The sequence below is a fragment of the Octodon degus genome, unplaced genomic scaffold (genome assembly GCF_000260255.1).
Source record: "Octodon degus isolate 3935 unplaced genomic scaffold, OctDeg1.0 scaffold00111, whole genome shotgun sequence".
Taxonomy (NCBI): Eukaryota; Metazoa; Chordata; class Mammalia; order Rodentia; family Octodontidae; genus Octodon; species Octodon degus.
Genome location: NW_004524687.1, coordinates 3543878 through 3565593, shown reverse-complemented (window position 1 = coordinate 3565593; position 21716 = coordinate 3543878). Strand labels below are relative to the sequence as shown.

The window sequence follows — 21716 nt, the reverse complement described above, 5'->3', positions numbered from 1 at the left end:
AAAAATTACTAGATATGAGACCTAGGAGTCTTTATTTTACAACATCCGCTGAGTGGTTCAAAGATACTGCCCTTTTTTATACATGCTTTATGACTGGGCCACACTTTGGGTTCCTTGGATGCATTTTCTTCATGCATCTAGCCATACTACTACATAACCCTGGGTGCTACATTGGAACACTTCTGACAATGGAGCAAAACTAAAGCAAACTGTTCCCTTAACATATAATATGCCTTCACTTCCAAGTTTATTATATGCATATGCTAAGGGATCCAGGGCTGTTCTCAATTACAGATCTTCACTAAAATACCAGCTTAGGTATATATTTAATTTAATGAAGGATACTGAAAAGATATGAAACATGCTTTACTGAAATGCAAACATTAATCTTTATCTAACCAACAAAGAAACTTCTCAGATTTTAATACTACCATCCAAACTGAAGCAGGCCCAAATTTTCCTAAGCAAAGTGTTTTATAACAATAGGACAGAATGACGAAAGCTCGAGTAAGATTGCTATTTCAACATTTTTCTGACATTAACATTTTCTCAAAATGCAATGCTTATTCCAAGTTTTACTACAATGTAAACTCTTTTCACAAATACTAATAATTTTCTTAATCATACAATAACTGAAGCAATCTAATATGAAAACTATCACAAGACGATCATAAAATTCTATTTCTGGATAAGCTGTTATGCATCCAAAAGCTACAAAACATGATAGAAAAATTTAACTTAGTAAATACTACTTGGAAAATGATCAAATATATTCAACACTGATAAAAATAAACCTAAAAGTAGTAAGGCACCATTAAAATGTATATATATATATGCTTTAGGTAGTCAAAAGCATAATATTCTGCAAGAATAAAAAACATGTTTAATTTATAATTACAAGAGCAATGATCAAAGCTTGACTTGCTAAAGACAATGAAGTTATTAAATAATGCCAAGTTACAAGTGACAAGGTGCTGACTTATATCCTTAAATCTGAAAAACATACTCCCATGTATAAGTCCCTGACTTACGAATGTCTGAGTTGCAGACTTTCACAGATGTACTGTATAAGACTCACTTTATCCAATAAGAATGAATCTGACACACGAACATTCTCCCAGAACGGAACTCATTCATAAGCCGGGGACTTCCTGTATATCATAAAATCAAGTAGAAGGACGATAAAAAAAAAGTATGACCAGACTTGACAAGTGTTTTCCCTCATCCTTTGTTGCACTGAAGAACAATGTTACTCAGATAAAAAATGTAATGATTTTGTAATTCATAGGCCATATGCTTAGTTGTACTGGAATGCATCTAACAAAGATAAGAAAGAAACAAGAGATTATATGTAAAAACTAACGAAGAAACGCTACTATTATTACTTGGACAAACTGAACACTTACCATTTGATTCCTCACTTTACACTGAACAGTGAAAAAAGAGAAAGCACATAAGAGGGCCTAATTTCAAACCTTTAAAACAAACAGACAAGGATTACAATTTTTTTCAGTGTTGTCAAAGTAAAGGCAGACTAGGCGAACCAATTAGCTTAACATACTTCTATGACACAAAATAGCAGAAACACCTGAAGAGCTCTTCTTAGTATTTCCTTGAATTTATGACTAGCTTTTATTAAAATGAATTGTTATGAGGCTAGAACTAAACAAAACTGACACCAGAACAACCACTGTCTCTTCACATAATTTCAATCAACACTAAATAAACTAAAATTAGAACAGATATTTCCCCAAAATATTTAATTCCACTGTTACAGAAATTAACATAGGTTAGTTATATACTACTTGAAGTATGGTCACTACTCAGAAAATTCAGAGCACAATAGATTCCATGGCAAGCTAACATAAATGATAATATATATACCAAGCCCTCCATTATACCCAAGAGTTCCAAGGACATTTTCTCTAATGGAATACAAAATAGAGCTATTTTGTGTCAAAAAGTCTGTCAACTTTTTCATTTGAGGGAGATAAGAGAAACAACATATGATCAAGCTGACATGGAAGTCCTGGACTTAAGCCTAATCTCAGCTCCTTTTTCTTTCTTTTTTTGGTGGTACTGGGGATTGAACTCAAGACCCTCAGCTTGCCAGTAGCTGGGATACTGGTGCCACAATCATTACACTAAGCTTCCTTCCTATAAACGCCTGAAAAAATTAAACAGCACTGTTATACTGGTACTGGGGTACTGTGCAAATGGGCCGTGACACAAAGCTACCGATTGCTGACCTTTGCTCTAGCCAAATTAGTTTCATTTATGATGCTTCAAGTATACAAAACATATTTCTATAATCCACTGAAAGTAAAGTATCTTCACATTTAAATGTATTATCATCATCTAATTCTTTAGTAAGAGCATAATCTTCTACAAAAATAGTCTATTTTAGACATGCCCAGAAACCAAGCATGAATATTCTTATATAATTTATCTATTCTTAATATTCTTTAGATACCTGTGAAATATTACCAACAAAATTAATTTTAAATACTAAATGTTAATTAATATAAGACCTTGTAGGGCCGGCCAAATAGCTCAGCAGATTAAAATGCCTGCAAGCAGGGGCCAGGGGATCAATCCCTAAGCCGTCACCACCCCTGGGGGTGTGGTGGCACGCCCCTGTAATCCCAGCAGTTGGGAGGCTGTAAACATGTGGATCACTATGATTCCAATATAGTAGTGAGACCCTGAACACCCAGTAGACCCTTCCCTAAAATTAAAAAAAAAAAAAAAAAAAAAAAAAATTCAACAACGCAATTTTAAAATACAGGTTTTCTAGACACTTTAAAATTAAAACTGTCTGATATTAATTGTATGTATACTAAATGATATTTATACATAAAACTGGTTTTAGGGTTTAATTGTAAATTATTCCAAAAATTTCATTCTACAGCTGAATTTATGATATACAATGTAATCAAGTTTAGCAGGACACACTTTAATCATCTTTGTCTACTCCCCTAAAGTGACCACTCATACATTACAAATACCTACCTATACATTTACTCCAAAATGTAAAACTCACACCAGAAAAATATTAATTCCATCAATACCAGCAAGACTTTTAACAAATACCAGAGTAAATATAAGGAGGCACAATTTTCTAATCTTCAAAGGGAGACTCTTATCACTGATGGTTTACAAAGGATTTTATTAAAAGATTAAAACACAAGTATCTGCTAGTGGGCCTAAATAATTTTAGTAATCCATCTTATTTTATCCCATATTCTCACACTGGTAAATCCAATAGAATAATGTACAAATACATCCACCAAAACAAAAACACCAAACCAAAAAAAAAAAAAAAAAAAACAACCCAACCTCAAGCTATGGCCTAAAAAACGGGCTAAATTTCAGGAAGAATAAAAGAAGTGCAAACTAATGCTAGGAATTAAGTCATTACACTTTACAATGCTGAAAAGCCATAATTAATTTGATAATGGAATTTAAAAATAAATCTTATAAAACACAAAAAGATGATTATTGCTATTATTACTATTACTATTTTTTTAAAGACAAGGTCCCACTCTGTATTATAGGTTGGCCTTTAGCTCACTATGAGAGTGGCCTCAAACTTGTGATGCTCTTCCTATCTCAGTCACCCAACGGCTGGGACTACAGGCATGTACTTTCATGCCTGGTATGAAAAGTTGTTCAAATTAAGTTTACATGCCAAGCAATTTTCATTCAACAGATAATTACTTGACAGAAAATATTTATTTCTTGTTATGTAAGTTAGGATTCATTTTACATTAAGCACTCTTCTCCCTAAACTGGAAATTGAATGTAGAGTCTTTATACTGAATTTCATCCACAACCCTTTATTTTTTTGGACAAGGTCTCACTAAGTCATTAATTTGCCCAGCCTGGTCTTCAATTTGTGATCCTCCTGCCCCAATCTCCCAGAATGCTGCAGTGACAGGTGCACCACACCACACCCAGCTATGTAAGTACTCTTTCGCTTAAACAAAAGTTTTGAAATTGCCTAGGGAAAAGAAAATGGGGACAGAGAAAGTCAGAGAAAAAAAGAATTAATAATGTGAAACAGTACTGATAAGCAAGATAATACTGGATATTTTTCAAGGCCAATATTCATCAGATATCATTAATGTATATATTATCTAGGATGTGAGACACTGTACAACATAAAGCTTCATCTTCAAAAAATATTAGCAAACAATTTTAAAATGAGAAGAAAATTACACACTAAAATTGGATACATCAAAAAATAATAAAAATATTTGACTTACACAAAGCTAGACTTTGATAAAAGAACAATTTTTAATACATGATAAAAGTTATTAAGAGAATTCATCTTACAGAAATACATACTGAAAATAGTTATGAACTGTACTGTTTGATGTGAAGTACTCATATAAAATAGTATGGGAAACAAAACAGGTACAAACATAAGCCTTGTTTTTAAAACTGTTTCGGGTTAAAGATGAGCATATACTAGTCTCCTTCTGCACATATCCAAAATAAATCCTTGTTCAATCAGTACATGGTTAAAAATCAATCCAGATAAAATACCTGTATCAATTTGCAATTTATCATTTTTAAAAGTACCAGTTAAAATGGAATATAAATATATTTCATGAAACATGAATACTGCATTCAAAAAATAATTTTATTGCCTGCAAAAGAAAAACAGCAGATTAAAAGTCATAGTCAGAAAGATTAAAAAATACATTATCAGGTAAACCAAAGTTTAAAAACTTCCAAATACACATCACCCACCTGACAATACAAAAATCATGTTGGTTAATTAGTAACTTACTTACATTTTCCATATAGTTTGGTTTAAAGCCTTCTTGTTGTCGCCTCAGTTCCTCTTGTTCTCTGTGTCTGATCATTTCTTCTTCACGACGACGGTGTTCCTCTTCATGTCTGAAAATGTTTTTTTTAAATGTCATTAATATAGTATGAGAGCCATAAAGAAATACTGTATTTTGTGTAATACAAAGGAATGGATACACAATACAATATGGTAAATCTGTGAATGACTGTGGCATCCTAAATTTACATTCTTTTTTCTACTCTAACCTAAGCCTCTAATAAACTAAGAAATGAAATAACAAGGATAAACTGAAACACAAAGTTACATCAAGAAAGTATATTTATATACTGTCACTTGAAAAATTTAGATTCCAAAAAGCTCTCATACTATAAAAACAAACATCTGGGATCTATCAGTGCCACAGCAGGGTTTTTAAAAATTATTCAGCTGAGCAGATAACTGAATAGAACAAGCGCTTACATGGCAAGCACAAGGTCCTGCGTTCAACGCCCTGTACCACCAAAAAAAAAAAAAAAAAAAAATTCTTCAAATCAAATCCAGAAATAAGCCACCTTAAAGAACCACACAGCAGCTGAGTGCAATGGCACACACTTCTAATCCCAGCATTCAGGAGACTAAGGCAGAAGTATCACAGCTGAGGACATCCTGGGCTCCAAAGTGAGTACAAGGGCAGCCTGAATCACATAGAAAGATCCTGTCTTTAAAAAAAAAACAAAAACAAAAACAGAAGCAAAATGAACTATACAGCCTAGACACAAATTCTCTTATGTGCAGAATAAAGAAGACTCCTGAGCTTCTTTCTGCCCTATGTTATCACCCTACTGAAAAAAATCCCTTGGCATTGTCTACCAAGAACTTCTTCAGGTAAATTACGTTTCCCAGGATAACAATTTACTGGCAATAGCTACTCAAGGGCTGCAGTAGTTAAGATAAAGATCATAAGACCTATGTGGCATAAAATATTTGCCATCTTCTCCCTTTCCAGAAAAAGTCTGCCAGCTGATTTCTTAATGTAAACAAATCTTTCAGCAAAAATCCTGTGTCTAGATTCTATTATATTCCTAAATGACAGTATGATCAAGAAAAAACCTACATAACAAAATTGAAGACACAAAATATAGGCATTAAATCAATAGAAATTCAAATATATCTGCATTATAAATACAAATAAACTATAATGATAATTTCAATACTAAAAGCTATATAAAACCCATACAGCTTCTGCAGGTCTCATGTTCAGATTACACTTACAAACACCTTTCTACATTCAGAATTAAGTATAATCCTCAAATTCAAAGATAAAGTGTTATTGTTGTTTTGTTTTTTTGTTCCACAACACTACTGCCAATACAAGTCCCGGAACCAAATGAGTGATTTCTTACACTCACAGAAGAAAATATAAAATATTCCTGGATTTCAGGTAAACTGGACAATTTTAGACTGCTATTTAACTCTCCATAATGTAAATAATATTAATTTATACAAATATTCTGAATTTCTGGTACATGATTTCATCCATTTCATATGCACCAATACATAAGTTGTTGCTGGTAGTTTTTTGGGGGTTTTGGGGTTTTTTTGGGGGGGGGAACTGAATTCAGAAACTTACACTTGACAGACAAGCACTTCAAATAATGAGCTATAATCCTGACCCCAATAAGTTTTACTGATTAGAAAATATAGGGACTGGGGAGATGGCTCAGTAGAATAAGCGCTTCCCTGGCAAGCACAAGGGCCCGAGTTCAATCCCTGGGTCTGCAAAAAAAAAAAAAAAAAAAAAAAACTTTTATCAGATCCTAATAGGCTGGGCAATTGCTACAAATTTGAGGCCCACCTGGGCTACACAGTGAATTCAAGGCCAGCCTGAACTGATATAGTAAGACCTTCCTTAAAAAAGTAAAATACTCCAATGTTAAATGTTTTAAAATTAACTTTAATTTCCAAAAACCGAACAAAAAAGGAAAGAGTGTTAGTATTTATGTTCCCAGTGATATATACATTAGTGTTCCTTAAGTAACCATATTAATAATTATATTTTGGGTACCAGGAATCAAACTCAGGACCTCATGCTTTGGCAGGCAGGGAATGTACCATGCACTAAATCTCCAACACCTCAATATTTCTACATCCACCATTAAAAACTTTCCAAACCCAAGAAAAAGAAATCTATTTCCAAGGAAGAGTTGATTAGTAGTGACCTGGAAGACACAGCTGGTGGTAGCCCAAGTCCACCCAAAAAGAAGAAGAAATCTTCACCCAAGGAGGAAACAGGTAGTGAACCAGAAGAGGCAGCCAGAAGTGTCCCCAAGAAAAGAAAATTTTCTTCCAAGGAAGAGCGAGTCAGTAGTGGGCCTGAGGAGGCTGCTGCCAGCAAGGGCAGTTATCAAGAAAAAAAAAAAAGAAAAAGCTTCAAAAGAACATCCCAGGAGGATTAGAATGGACACTCCCTGGGAGCAGGAGTGGGGAATGCCCCAAGGTGATATTTCCCATCCCATGTCCTAAATCTGTCAATAAAAACAAATCCACAAAATCAGTGTTAAAAACAAAACAAACAAACAAACAAAAAAAAATACTTATCAGATCCTGATACATGAAAATAAAAAAATGTAATGATACATTTTTGTTTAAAGAAACCCTTTGTGGGCTGGTGAGATGGCTCAGTGGTCTAAAGCACCTACTTAGAATAAGCTTAGCAAAGCAAAGGGACCACGGTTCAATCCCCAGCACCACATGCCAGCCAGCCCACCCCCTGGTGGGCTGAGCTGGCCACACACACACACAAATAAATAAATTTAAAAAAAGAAAAAAGAAACCCTTTGTTTCCAAATCATTTGTCTTCAAATTTGCAGACAGAATATGAACTTCTGAGAGACCAGCATTTTTTTTTCTTTTTTTTGGCCAGCTCAGCCCACCCTGGGGGCAGAGCTGGCACGGCATGTGGTGCCAGGGAACAAACCGGGATTCCTACACCAGTGTCCCTGTGTGCTTTCCTAAGCTTGCCTGTGCAGACACTTTAGACTGTTGAGCTATCTGGCTGGCCCTTGACCAACATTTAACACACTTTTAAATGTGCAAACTCACTTCCAGTAAACTGAACAAAAATATATGTTCAACTGTCCAATGATAGATACAGAGGCAAGGAAATATGTACACAGATACATATGGTGGTAACATTTATAAATACATAAACAGACAATTAATGTTCACAAGTTCCAAGTAAAGCAACTATTACAAAGAAATAGATACACATCTCCTGGCATGAAAGAATGTCTACACTGCTGTTGCCAAGAAAAAGGCAAACAAAGGGCTGGCTAAATAGCATGGCAGATTAAAGCATCTGCAAGCAGGTGCAGGGGCCAGAGGTTTCATCCCTGGGCCTGCCTTGCCAGCTCCGCCCCCAGGACGCACTGAGACAGTGACTGAGACTGGGTTTGTTGGCATGTGCACCTGTAATTCCAGCACTTGGGTGGCTATAAACACGAGAATCACTATGAGTCCTCTGTAGTAGTGAGACCCTGAATACCCTGTAGGTCCTTCCGTAAAATACAGGGGGAAAAAAAGAAAGAAAAAATGACAGGGTTCTTATTGCTTTTATCATTTGTGTTGGGTGTGGTGGCACATGTGTAGCCCTAGCTATATCAGAGGTAGGAGGGTTACTTACCTCTACAAAGTATGCCTGGCTGAGATTAGAATGTGTGCTGCTTCAAAATAAAAGCTACATATGTCTACACATTCAGTAAAAAGTCTATACGGTATTTAGTAGGGCATCTGTTGTAGTTTGGAGTTCATCTGATGTCTCCCTCCGGATTGGACCATGTGTGTAGGGAGGGAGACCACAGAACATTCCCTTTATCATCTCCTGCCAAAGGCACACACTAGAACCAACAAAACTTGACCCTCATGAGGCAGGGCCTGACCTGTCTCTCTGCCATGAAGTTGTCATTTCCCACCTTTTCACATTCTGCTTTGGAACAAAGTTACTCCACTCACACCACACTTAAGGGGAAAGGAGAGAGGCTCCACTTCCCTGGAGCTGGAGTATCTACAACATCATGTTATTTTTCTATTCAAGGGGCATTCTTTCACCCACTAAGTTTTGAGTCAATGAGTTTTTACACCAATAAGGACTCATGAACATTTATTTTATACTTGGAGCATAATACACTAATATCTTCATTACATTGTTGTTTTTGCTGAAATCTTCCACTGGCAAACTGGCCATTGAATGCTCTTTCATTTGACACATTTCACTTTTGAAATCTGTGCCTGCTTCTTCTTCTCTGCCTGGCACTGTAAGATACTCTAGGCTCATCCTGCATACTCCCAGTCCTAGAATTAGCTGTTTTTGCAGTGCTCCTGCATTGGAGAACCACTGCACTTTGTTTTTCTCTGTCTTCTCACTTGACTGTAGACACCTTGCTGAGAGGGACCCAGCCTATAATTTCCAACATAAGGTACTCTAGGGTCACAACAGGAATTTCCTGAAGGAATGAACTGAAGTGTTTGTTTACTCGATTAATTGTAAACCTTAAGAGAACCATCTGCCTGGAAAAAATGAGGAAAAAAAAATCGTTCCACCATGTTTTTCAGTCAGTTGCACGCTTTCTACTCAACAGAATGAAAAGGCGGCGACCTGGCGCGGCAGTCTCGGCGCCAGGCCACGGAACGCGAGGTCGCCGGTTCGTGCCCCCCTCCCGACTCTTTCTTTGGGGCTGGTGAGATGGCTCAGTGGTCTAAAGCACCTACTTGGAACAAGCTTGGCAAAGCACAGGGCCCGCGGTTCAATCCCCCAGCACCACATGCCAGCCAGCCGCGCCCCCTGGTGGGCTGAGCTGGCCACACACACACACAAAATAGTAATAATAAATGTTCAGAATGAAAGCTAGTGAGAAAGCACGGATTACTACGCGGCCTCTCAAAATGCTTAGGCCAACAGGGACGTGTGACTATCAAAGGGAAATGGAGTGCCAAACACACAGGTCCCCACCCTACCAGAGATCGGAGGTGTCCTCAGTGACAGACAGCATTTAGCATCATGCTTTTCTGCAGCTTGTGCTAAGAAATCAAGGCATGAATGAAAGAGGGTGTGCTTAGCCACAATGTTTCCACAATGGTTTTTCGCTGGAGGACAACTGTCTAGCTGGCATAAGCTTGGTGGGAAGGCCACTTGAGAGGACAGGGTAGTCCCATACCACCCTGCAGAGCCTAGAATCAGTGTCACAGATGAATGACAGAGCCAGGGAGATAGCTGAGTGGTCTAAAGTGCCTGCTTAGGCAAACTTAGGCAAGTGCAAAGACCAAGGTTCTATTCCTAGCACCACATGCCACGCCAGCCGTGCCCCCAGGGCGGGCTGAGCCAGCTACAAAAAAAGAAAAACAAAAAAAAAAGAGAAAAGAATGACAACAAGGCTTTTTTCCTCAAACATGGTGGCCTGAGAAAGTGAACTTCTCTGAAAAGAGACTATGCCTATAAATACTGGTTCAGGCAGATAATGGGTTTGGACCCCCTTCCTCATGCCAGCCCAGTATTTCCCATCCCACCTAACCCCAGGAATTTAGGAGGCAGCAAGTGTAGGGAGAGGCAACATTCCCGGTATGGTGCTGTACATCACAGCTGTTAGAGATGATTTCCAGCTTCCCAGCTTCACTTAAGACGCGTGGTTGAGCTTCACATGAAAAGGTCAACTCTGCCCTCTCTGTAGTCTTCCAGAAATCTAGTGTGTGTTAAGTCTTCAGCAAGATCCCATGGAATATTTCACTTTCTATCTATTCAGGCCCAGCCATATATTTAAGACCCATAAGAGCTTAATCACATGGCTATATTTGGTCTGTATTTACTGGAGAGCTGCTTTTGAATTTTTTTCTCTTTGTAATTTTATTTTTATTTTTAGAAGTTGGTGTACTCAGGGTTTGTAATGGGAACAACAGAAGACATACAATTTATACTATTATTTTTATAAGAGTCACCCAAAGAGTCAAGTACAAGAGAGTGCAGGAAATCTGTCCACATACTAAGAATCAAAGAATCTAGCTGAGGGCCGGGGTCCTATGGCAATGTCCCAGACATGAAGATCTAAAGCTCATAAGAAGGCCTTCCATCATAAGTCAAGAGCCCATGGCAAGTCTAATGCAAGCTTGTTCACGGATCTACGCTGTCAAGGTCCAAAGGTCAATGGTGGAAACTAGAAAGTCTGTGCCAGTGGGATGAAGGAGCTGTGCCAGCAGGCTGAGGGGTCTTCACTGGAGACTGGACGCAATGCTCAAAGCAAGAGGCAGAGCTCTCCTGAAAGGTACCACAGCCATCGTCTGGGACAATGAGGTCCTGAGGCCCTCCAATGAAAAGAAGAGCTGAATCCGTATCAGAAAAGTCAGCATCACAAGCTTGTCCATGACACTGAACAGCACATCACCTTCTCTTTTGGAGCCTGGAAACAATGCTCAAAGCAAGGACAAACCTTCTTCCAAGTGAAGCGCAGCCTTTCTCAGCAACAACTGAATTTTTTTTTTTTTTTTAAATAAATGGGGTTGTTCAGACAACACATCTGGGTTAAAGTAAGTTAGTGGTTGCCTGTGAGCTCCTGTCTAATATACACTAAATAACTGAACACCTTGATATGATATAATACATAGGATAATGTCTGGTCAGTGCCATTAAATGCTCAGACTAGCAAGGCCTCCTCTCCAGGATGCCCTGCACCAGGCTGCTTAGAAGCCAAGGCAGGTGTGGGAGGTGAGTTCCAAGGACAGGCCAGCAACATCAGAGGATTACACAGGTCTGCTCACATTAATTGGAGCTCTTCTGCTGCCCTAAATGGTTCAGGTGTAAAGAAATGAGTTTGTCACTGTAGGTGTGGCAGTTGCTCTGTCTTAGAAGTCCTGTTCCCCACAGGAACCATCAAGAGACATGCCTTAGGAGACAACCCTGCTGTGCCAGACCTGAGGAAGTGGCTTCTAGCAGAAGGCCAGATCTGATGCTAGTCACCACCTGGAGTTCCACCCTCTAGAAACAAGTTAGAGGAGGCACTTAAGTGAGGAGAGGTAAGCCCAGAATTAACTGCAGGGCAAATTCTCAGGAAGAAAGGGAAGGACTATGCTCATCCCTTGCCCCACCACCACGACAACCTGGACGAGACCATCTACCTTTCTCTCAGGTCTCAGTAAATGTGTGAGGCACACTGAGCTCTCTGAAATGTTTGAAAGGAGATCATTTATGACAATGTTTGAAATTCATCATGCACTGCTAGCTTTGCTTGGGACCTATTGCCACATCCGCATGTTGCATAAAGTGATCCTGTGCTCTTCGGGACGACGTGGGCCTGACGGCACAAAGTTCTGAGCACATGGGTGATTTCCTGTGGTTTTACCCACATGGCTCATGGCCATTCCTAAAATGCTGCTGCTGCTGGTGTCCCAACACACCTGCTGGCAAGAACTCTCAGAATCCTGCAGGAAAATGGGGAGCACAGATTGCTGGTCACAGTGACGAAGGCACGCCTGGTCCATTGGGCACACCCAGCAGGTTAGCCCTGACTCCAGCCAGCCCAGCAGGGTGCAGCTCGATGGTTTGCACTCAAGGGTAGCATACAGGTAATAATTACCATCTCCTTGACCTTCCCTCACTTAAGTGCCTCCTCTCAGCACACAGCACTGCTCTGAGGAATAAATGGGGACTTGGGAAGCCTTTCCTGTAGCAAACCCACCCTGGTGAGTTGTCATTCTAGTGCTTCCTGTCTGTAGGATAGTGGTGTGGAGTCCTTAAGCATACTGGGAGCCTAGCGCTATAGATCAGTGGATCCGACCATGAGCTACTATGGAAGCTCATGTGCTGTGCGATTCATATCCCCTTAACCTCTTCTGTGCAGCTTGAAAGCCTCTGATAACCTGTTTTACATCTTAGAAATATAAGCAGCTCATCTAAGCATGGCTTCTTGCAGCCTATAGCCACCTCACGGTCACTGCAGAGAAGAGGACTGGACAGCTGGGGGATACAGGGTCAGGCTCAGCTCTTGCTCTGTCATGAGGGATCTGCAGGAATTTTCACTGCTTGTGGCAGGACCAAGCAAAACCTCAGTATCCAGTCCATCCAGCCTAGACACACAGCACTCTCTCCATCCCTAGGAGGTGTCTCACCAAGGGGAGGAGAAGGAAGATGGCCACCACTTCTGCACTTGGCGAACACACTGCAGCTTCAGCAGTGCTCTCACCTGGGACCTCTCATGCACTCACTGTCCTCAGACGCTTGCCTTCTGGTTTTTCCATCATGGCATCAACCTTGTGTTTTAAGCAGCTGTCTTGAGATTCTCCCTGCTCTACCTGTGTTATATTTTGCCTTTAGAAACAGAGACAGGACCAGGAAAATAGCTCAGCAGCATATGTGCCTCTCTGGCAAGCGTAAGGTCCTGAGTGCAATTCCTGGTACCAAAATAAATACACACAGACAGAGAGATACACAGAGATAGACACATACACATACCCACACTCTTATGGATTATCACTTAGCATTACTTGTACTGAACCAAAGCCCTACAGTAGTCTTGTTGACTCATGTTTTCTGTCACTATCAACTGAGAGACAAACCAAGGCCTTTGCCTCTACTCTTCTGACTGAATTCTGAATTTATCCTTACCTAGAATGACTTATTTTATGCTTCTACACAGACAGTGTAGGATTCATTTAAGGCTTATCATTTACACGATCCACAAATAGGCCATCTATGATAGTCTCTACTTCTTCCATTGTCTTTGTTTTCAAAGGACTCTTCTTCAAAAAAAATATTTATTGGATAGAGGGTCTCACTACAGTGTTCAGATTCATAGTGATTCTCCTGGCTCAACCTCCCCAGCATTGGGATGACAGGTGTGCGCCACCATGCCCAGTTTCAGGGTAGCACAGTGGCACAGCATGCAGTATCAGGAATGAACTCAGGTTCTTGAGCTTGCCAGGCAAGCACTGAGACCACTTAGCTATCTCCCCACCCTTTTCAGGGACTCTTAATACTGTTTCTTAGGGCTGGCCAAATAGCTCAGCAGATTAAAGCACCAGCAGGCAGGCAGAGAGGCCAGGGGTTCAATCCCTGGGTCTTCCGTGCTGGCCTTGTCCCTGGGGCAAGCTGAGATGGCAATTGAGACTGGGTGTGGTGGTGCAAGCCTGTAATCCCAACTCTTAGGAGGCTTTAAATAGATCATTATGAGTCCTATCTAGTAATGAAACCCTGAACACCCTGTAGACCCTTCCCTAAAAGACACATTATTTGGCTGCTATGGACTCATTTATTTTATTTTTTTATTTTTTAATTTTTTTTTATTTGTGTGTGTGTGTGTGTGTGTGTGTGTGTGGCCAGCTCAGCCCACCAGGGGGCGGGGCTAGCTGGCATGTGGTGCTGGGGGATTGAACCGCGGTCCCTGTGCTTTGCTAAGCTTGTTCTAAGTAGGTGCTTTAGACCACTGAGCCATCTCACCAGCCCCTGGACTCATTTATTTTAAAAACCAAGGATGGCTGCAGAGATGGCTCAGTGGAGTAAGCGCTTTCCTGGCAAGCGCAAGGGCCTGAGTTCAATCTCCAGTACCGACTAAATAAATAAATAAATACCAACGATATACAAGATCAAAGTATTGCTACTTTAAAGTACTCAAGAATTTTCTGGTGATTTTTTTAGTTATTTTTAAAGCTGTCAAAGGAGCTACTTTAGACCAGAGAAATTTGTTGAGTATTTATACTTCCAAAAACTGATGGTAATGCTCTGGTTTCTCTTTAATTCATATAAGAAGTGATGGCAATGGCAGGAGTGATAGTGAAGTATGTGTGGTTGATATTTTAAGTGTCTTCCTCTCCAAATCATAATACCAAAACAAATATTAAATCTCCTGGAAGGTAGACAGTAAAACTCTTGAAGATGTTGATGCAGACAAAGACTATAAAAAAACTCCTGACTGCACAGGAACTATCAAAAAGAATCAAAATATGGGGCCGGGGAGATGGCTCAGTAGAATAAGCACTTCCCTAGCAAGCGCCAGGGCCTGAGTTCAATCCCCAGTTCCACTAAATAAATAAATAATCAAAAGCTGGGATCCCATTTTATTAAAAAGCTTTTGAGGGGCTGGGAAGATGGCTCAGTGGAATAAGCACTTCCCTGGCAAGAGCCTGAGTTCAATCCCCAGTTCCACCATAAATAAATAAATAAATAAATAAATAAACAAACAAACAAACAAACAAATAAATACATACATACATAGCTTTTGCACAGGTAAAGAAATCACTAACAAAGTAAAGAAATAAACCACTATGTGCGAAAAAGTGTTTGCCAGCTATTTCTCAGACAAAAGATTACTATAAAGAACTCAAAAGACCAGATCTCCAAATCCAAAAATGGCCATTTGAGATCAATACATATTTCTCACGTAAAGAAATATAAACAGCAAGTAAATGTATGAAAAGATGCTTAACATCACTGGTCATTCAAGAAATTTAAATTAAAGGCCGGGGAGATGACTCAGTGGAGTAAGTGCTTCCCTGGCAAGCGCAAGGGCCTCAGTTCAATTCCCGGTTCCACCAAAAAATAAATAAATAAGAAATTTAAATTAAAGCATCACTGGGAAAGAGCTAGCCAGTCAGCTCAGTGAATTAAAGCACCTGTTTAGGCAGAGGCAGGGTCTGGGAATACCATCCCCAGCCTGCTGAGCCTGCCCCACTCTGCCCCTGGGGCACACTGAAATGGTGATTGAGACTAGGCATGGTGGCGGGTGCCTGTAGTCCCAGTGCTTGGGAAGCTGAAAAACAGGAAGGATCACTAGGAACACGATCTGTGTAGTGAGACCCTGTACATCATATACTAAATACATAAAGGGGAAGGGGTGCATGGGGAGATAGCTCAGTAGAATAAGTGCTTGCTTGGCAAGCACAAGGGCCTGAGTTCAATCCCCAGTTCCACAAAACACACACACAAGCAAACAAACCACTGAGATTCAGTGTCACTCCAGAAAAAAAATAATATCCTCAAAAAAATCAATCAGGCACTGGCCAAATAGCTCAGTGGTTTAAAGGAGTTCAATCCCCAGGCCTGCCATGCCAGCCCAGCCCCTGGGGCACGCTGAGCCAGCATTTGAGACTGGACGCAGTGGGGTATGCCTGTAATCCCAACACTTGGGAGGCTGTAAACAGGAGCCTCACTATGAGTCTGATCTAGTAGTGAGACCCTGAACACCCTGTAGACCCTTACCTTAAAATACAAAAAAAAAAAAAAAAAAAAAAAAAAGCAAAGAAAGAAAAAAAAATCTATCAGTAGTAGCAAATGCAAGAGGGGCTATAGGACAAAAGGAACCCTTCTCTCCTGTTGGGAATGTAGACTAGTGCAACCACTATGGACATCAATATGATTCCTTAAAAACCTTTAGAATTATAGGTTGCATTCAACCCACCTAATCTCCTTCTAGGTATCTTCACAGAACAATTAAAAACATCATACTGGGGGCCAGGGAAACAGCTCAGTGGAATAAGTGCTTGCCTGGCAAATGCAAGGTCCTGATCCCTGGTATAAAAAAAAAAAAAAATACTGTTGCAAGCAGCTGAGTTAGATAAAAATATTATAGGCAGTCAAACAAGGCCAGGCCCTCAAAAGAGACAGCACAAAAGACAAGAAACCTTACAACTGTGGGAGGGCCGGACGCTCCTGCTGTGAGCCAGACCTTAAAGAGCAAACAAATGCTAACCCCCCAAAGATTAGCATCCTGGACTGATCATTACCCTGAGAAAGCCAAAAAGAATCCATATCTGATGGCTCCTGTTTTACCTCATGCCCCCTTGCTAGGTGACTCCCTTCCCCATTTGATCCTGGACTTAAAAGACATAATATCCAGTCCAAACACTCTTAGTACAGATATTTCTTCTTATTGAATTGAGAAAGTAGCTATATATATATATATCTATCCTATTTTGTATGTACAGATACAAAATTGTCCTTCATTTATATCACCTCTTTTGTTCAGTTTTGTCAGAGATGAGTGTTCCATCGCCATCCAAATATTCTAGGTGCATGAATTGAGCAAAATATTCCAATATAGTCCAGTACTCCACAATATTAGTGGGTTAACCACAAAAGGTCGACCACAGTTTTGTCCCACCCCACATCCACCTAAGCAAGTTCCCCTTCTCCACTTAAGCCCCACATGGTTTTACATTATAAAAGTCCCTGGAAGAGACAGCTTCTAGAGGAACAACCTGCTCGGCCTCCCTCCTGTCCCTCTCTTGGACAGGAGCTTTCTTTCCCTCAATAAATATATTCTGCGCATAACCTCCATTTGTTCCTAAAATTCTTTCTTCAGTTTTAGAGAACATGAACTTATGCAGGTCAGGTCGGGAGATCATTTTTCCCTATGTCATTTGGAGTTTCCCTGTATCATTTGGAGGTTCCCACCCAAGATTAGTTTTTCTCCCTATATCAATACCACAGTGATATATGTTCACCCAGTTTATAGCAGGACAACTTGTTTTTTGTTTTTTATTTTTTATTTTTTTGCGGAACCAGTATTGAACTCAGGCCCTTGCACTTGCCAAGGAAGCGCTTATTCCACTGAGCCATCTCCTCAGTCCAGACAATTTGTAATAGCTATATCTTGGAAACAATCCCAATGCCCATGAACTGAGGAAAGGATAAAAAGATGTGGTCTTTTCATACAATGGAATAATTCTCAGCCATAAGGACAAACTTGAGATTTTTATAGGTAAACAGATGTAACTTTAGACCATAAATCATTAGTGAAAAATAAAGATTGACATATGTAAACACCATCTTGCTTCCCTAGTATTAGATACTGAAGGAATAAGTAAGGTCTAAAATGTACCATAGAGGGCTGGTGAGATGGCTCAGTGGTCTAAAGCACCTACTTAGAACAAGCTTAACAAAGCACAGGGACCACGGTTCAATCCCCCAGCACCACATGCCAGCCAGCCCCGCCCCCTGGTGGGCTGAGCTGACCACACACACACACACACACACACACACACACAAAAAAATAAATAAAAAAAAAAAAAAAAGTTAAAATGTACCATAGAGGGGCTGGGGAGATGGCTCAGCGGATTAAGCACTTCCCTGGCAAGCGCAGGGTCTGAGTTCAATCCCCGGTTCCACAATAAATAAATAAATAAATAAATAGTACCATAGATACTATGAAATGGGAAGAAATTGTTCAAAAGTAAAAATTAAGATGGGGAAAGGGAAACACTGAAGGAAAAAGGAAGAATGCAAGTCATACCATCAGTGTTTCTTATTTCATAGAAAAGGAACGTTTGCACTTTTTATCAGTTGGAGAATTTTTTATGGCCATATCTTGTACTTTGAATAACTAAATTAAAGGTAATATGCAGTGTATTAGTTATTCTATCATCTTGCCATGAAACTTTATCTTTTTTCCACAAAATTTAAAAAAAAAACTCCTGGCAAGCACAAGGGCCTGAGTTTAATCCCTGGTTTTGCAAAAAAAAAAAAAAAAAATCTGTTTCACAGTTGTATAGTGTCATCTTCTGTGAATGTCATGGGATTAAGCAAGCTGATGGTGTCATGCAAAGCAATGTTTTATTGGTTCTTTTTTTTCTAAGTGCTCAGTCATTTAATGGGAAAGGTGTTATGATCTAACCACTCTATGGCTCTATTGGTCTTCAGTTTAGTTTCATTAGTTTTTGCTCCGTGCACTTTCACGCTCCACCTTTAGGCAGACACACATTTTTATTTGCCCTGTATTGTGGTACTGATGTTCTAAAGTGTGTTTATCTCAGGCAGATTCCTCATCTTATGGTCTATTTTGTATCAACATAGGACTACACTGCTATATTCATGTAAATGATGTTTGCATGATACTGTACTAACATCTTTCAGTTCACATTTTATAAATTTTGCTTATAATTTAATTTGAAGCTTTCTGTTTCAGATTTCACAAACTTAACTTTTTAAGAACAGAGAGGATCAAAATTAAGTTATGATGCCTACTAGATACAGTTACATTGCCAGACAAATTTAGCACTGTGTGTGTGTGTGTGTGCGCGTGCATAGAAGAGCTTTTGATAACATCTGAAGAACTTCAGAAAGATGATGGGATGGGCCCATCTGTAAGGAAGTGAAAGCTTGAGAATGAAGAAAATACTAAAGGTAGAATCAGGTCATCTAGTCTCTTACCTTGGTCTTCTTTCTATACTGTCACAACCTTTAAAGAACTTAGTGACAGATAAAAAACTAAATATTAATAGTACTGAAGGTAAAACCAAAAAAAGCTATGTACTCCAAACAAATTTTTTATCTTCTCTCAAATTATATTTTTATAAATCTGTTTGTATTATCTTCTACTAAGGTAAAACAAAAGTGCAAATTCTACATTATTTGGCTTAACAATCAAAGCTACCCCAACTATATCTCTTTGACTTAACTGCCATAATCTTTCTATTTGATTGTCTCAGATAAAGATTTAAAATTGAACATAGTGTGACGACATGCTTGTAATCCCAGCACTCTGTGAGGCTGAGACAGGAGGACAAAAAATTGAAGCCAGGCCGGAGCAATTTAATGATGCACTCTCTCAAAATGAAAAAACACAAAACAGCTGTCAATGTAGTACAATGTAAAGGTCCTGCGTTCAATCCAAATTACCTAAGAACATAAATATAAAAACACTTGACGAGTATTAGTACAAAACAAGATATTGCCCGGTGTGGTTGGGGCCTGTAATCCTAGCAGCACTGGGAGACTGACGCAGGAGGATCCTTGCAAGCTGGAACCAGCCTGGGCTACAAAGTGAACTCAAGGCCAGCCTGAACTACATAGCGAGACTCTTGTCTCTAAATTAATTAATTAAGGGGCTGGTGAGATGGCTCAGTGGTCTAAAGCACCTACTTAGAACAAGCTTAGCAAAGAACAGGGACCATGGTTCAATCCCCCAATACCACATGCCAGCCAGCCCCGTCCCCTGGTGGGCTGAGCTGGCCACACACACACACACAAATAAATAAAATTTTAAAATTAATCAATCAATAAGTTAGACCAATTTTTTTTTTCTTTTCAAATGTTGTAAACCTACTCAATTATAAGACAATATGTCACATTTGTTAAGAGCCTTACATTTCATTTTATAAGTAGATTCCTGGTAAGGTTATAATAAATTTTTTTATAGCATAATCATCCTTTATTTTATTTTTCCCCCACAATTTTATTAATAAACAAATAGTGATGAGACAGTTTCAAATCAAATTGGTAGGACAGTTTCAATAATTCACACATAGGTTATAATAAATTTACCAGTGTCTACAATTGTTACTATTTAGACAAACATAAAGCTTACCCAACAAACTAGCACTTCACTGTTGAGATATCTGTGAAGTGTCATTTAGAAAAGGTCTTGCTATGTACTTTAGGCTGACCTTGAACTCACTACCTTGGCCTACTAGAGTGCAGGGATTACACATGTAGACTACATCAAGCTGAGGATTCTTCATTAATACCCAGTTATGTTAATTTTAAATGGAATCTGATGCACTTGCTTATTAAGATTACATACTGGGGAAAAATGTACAAAGAGTACTTATCATATCAAGAAACTAAGGGGCTAGGGAGATGGCTCAGTGGAATAAGCACTTCCTTGGCAAGCACAAGGGTCTAAGTTCAATCCCCAATTCCACCAAAAAATGAAAGAAACTAGTATTCCAGGGTGCTAGGGAGATAGCTCAGTGGCCTAAGTGCCTGCCTGGCAAGGACAAGGTCCCAAGTTCGATCGCTGGTACCACACACACAAAAAAGAAAGAAATATTCCAGTCTGTGACTCTATTAGACTACGGGTGCACCTTACCTCATAAACTTAATTATATCCTGATTCTGGTTACAATCAAAATTCAAGCAATTTATATTACATATTCCCATAAGCAATTCATACATTTCCTATGCTTCTCTTTTTAATGATCTGATCATTTTATCCAGTACTTCCTTACTTATTATCATGAGGTCACAATGTGTGTTCTTGTTCCTCCCATTATCCACACTTAAGGCACTGTTGTTCCCCTTCACACACACCTTATAGAAAGTTTGGAAAAAGTAATATAAATTTCCTAAGTGCACTCATCGGGCCGGGGAGATGGCTCAGTAGAATAAGCGCTTCCCTAGCAAGCGCAAGGGCCTGAGTTCAATCCCCGGTTCCGCAAAAAAAAAAAAAAAAAAAAAAAATTAAGTGCACGCATCATCTCACACTAATATTAATGTATGAAAATCATCAATAAACATTGGTAAAATATTATAATTATACAACTTACTTTTTTGGGGGGGGTATTTAGGACAGGGTCTACAGGATCTCATTATGTCGATCAGACTTGTTTTGAACCCATTGTCTGTTTTCGGCCTCCCAAGTGCTGGGATTACAAGCATGTGCCACCATACCCAGTCTCAATCAATGTCTCAGTGCACCGACACGGCAAGCTGAAGATGGAACCCTGGCCACTGTGCCCTGCCTAAACAGGTGCTTTAGTTTCACTGAGCTATCAGGCCCGCCATCTTACTAAAATTTTAATTTCTCCACTAATGCTCTTCTGGTCTAAGGCTTTATCAGAACCCTACCTGCACCATTTCTTATCCCCCTCCAGCACATAACGAATGGTTCAGTCTTTCATGCAGCTTTTTTTTTCTCCTCAGTTTTTAGAAGGAAACAATAGGTTATAGAAGATTTTTCAATTTGGGATTATCTGATGCTTTCTCATTACTACTTTCTCATATGATTTGGCAGGAATTACACAGGAATGGTATTGAACACTCCTCAGTGAACAGTAGTCAAGAGATGCCTGAATGCCAGTTTTTTACTATGGGTAACAGGAAATGTAATACTCTGCCATAATGATTGTGTCTACACGTTTCTCCAATATGAATTTTTTTGGG

General features: G+C 39.3%; 1 protein-coding gene across 1 annotated transcript in view; it reads right to left on the bottom strand.

The window, feature by feature from the left end:
• LOC101588789 (paraspeckle component 1) overlaps window positions 1-21716 on the bottom strand; it is a 98895-nt gene that overhangs the window by 23614 nt on the left and 53565 nt on the right. Inside the window, exon 7 of the mRNA XM_023699167.1 lies at window positions 4803-4963. Within this exon, the coding sequence (XP_023554935.1) occupies window positions 4803-4963 (161 nt within the window). The remainder of the gene's footprint in view (window positions 1-4802; window positions 4964-21716) is intronic.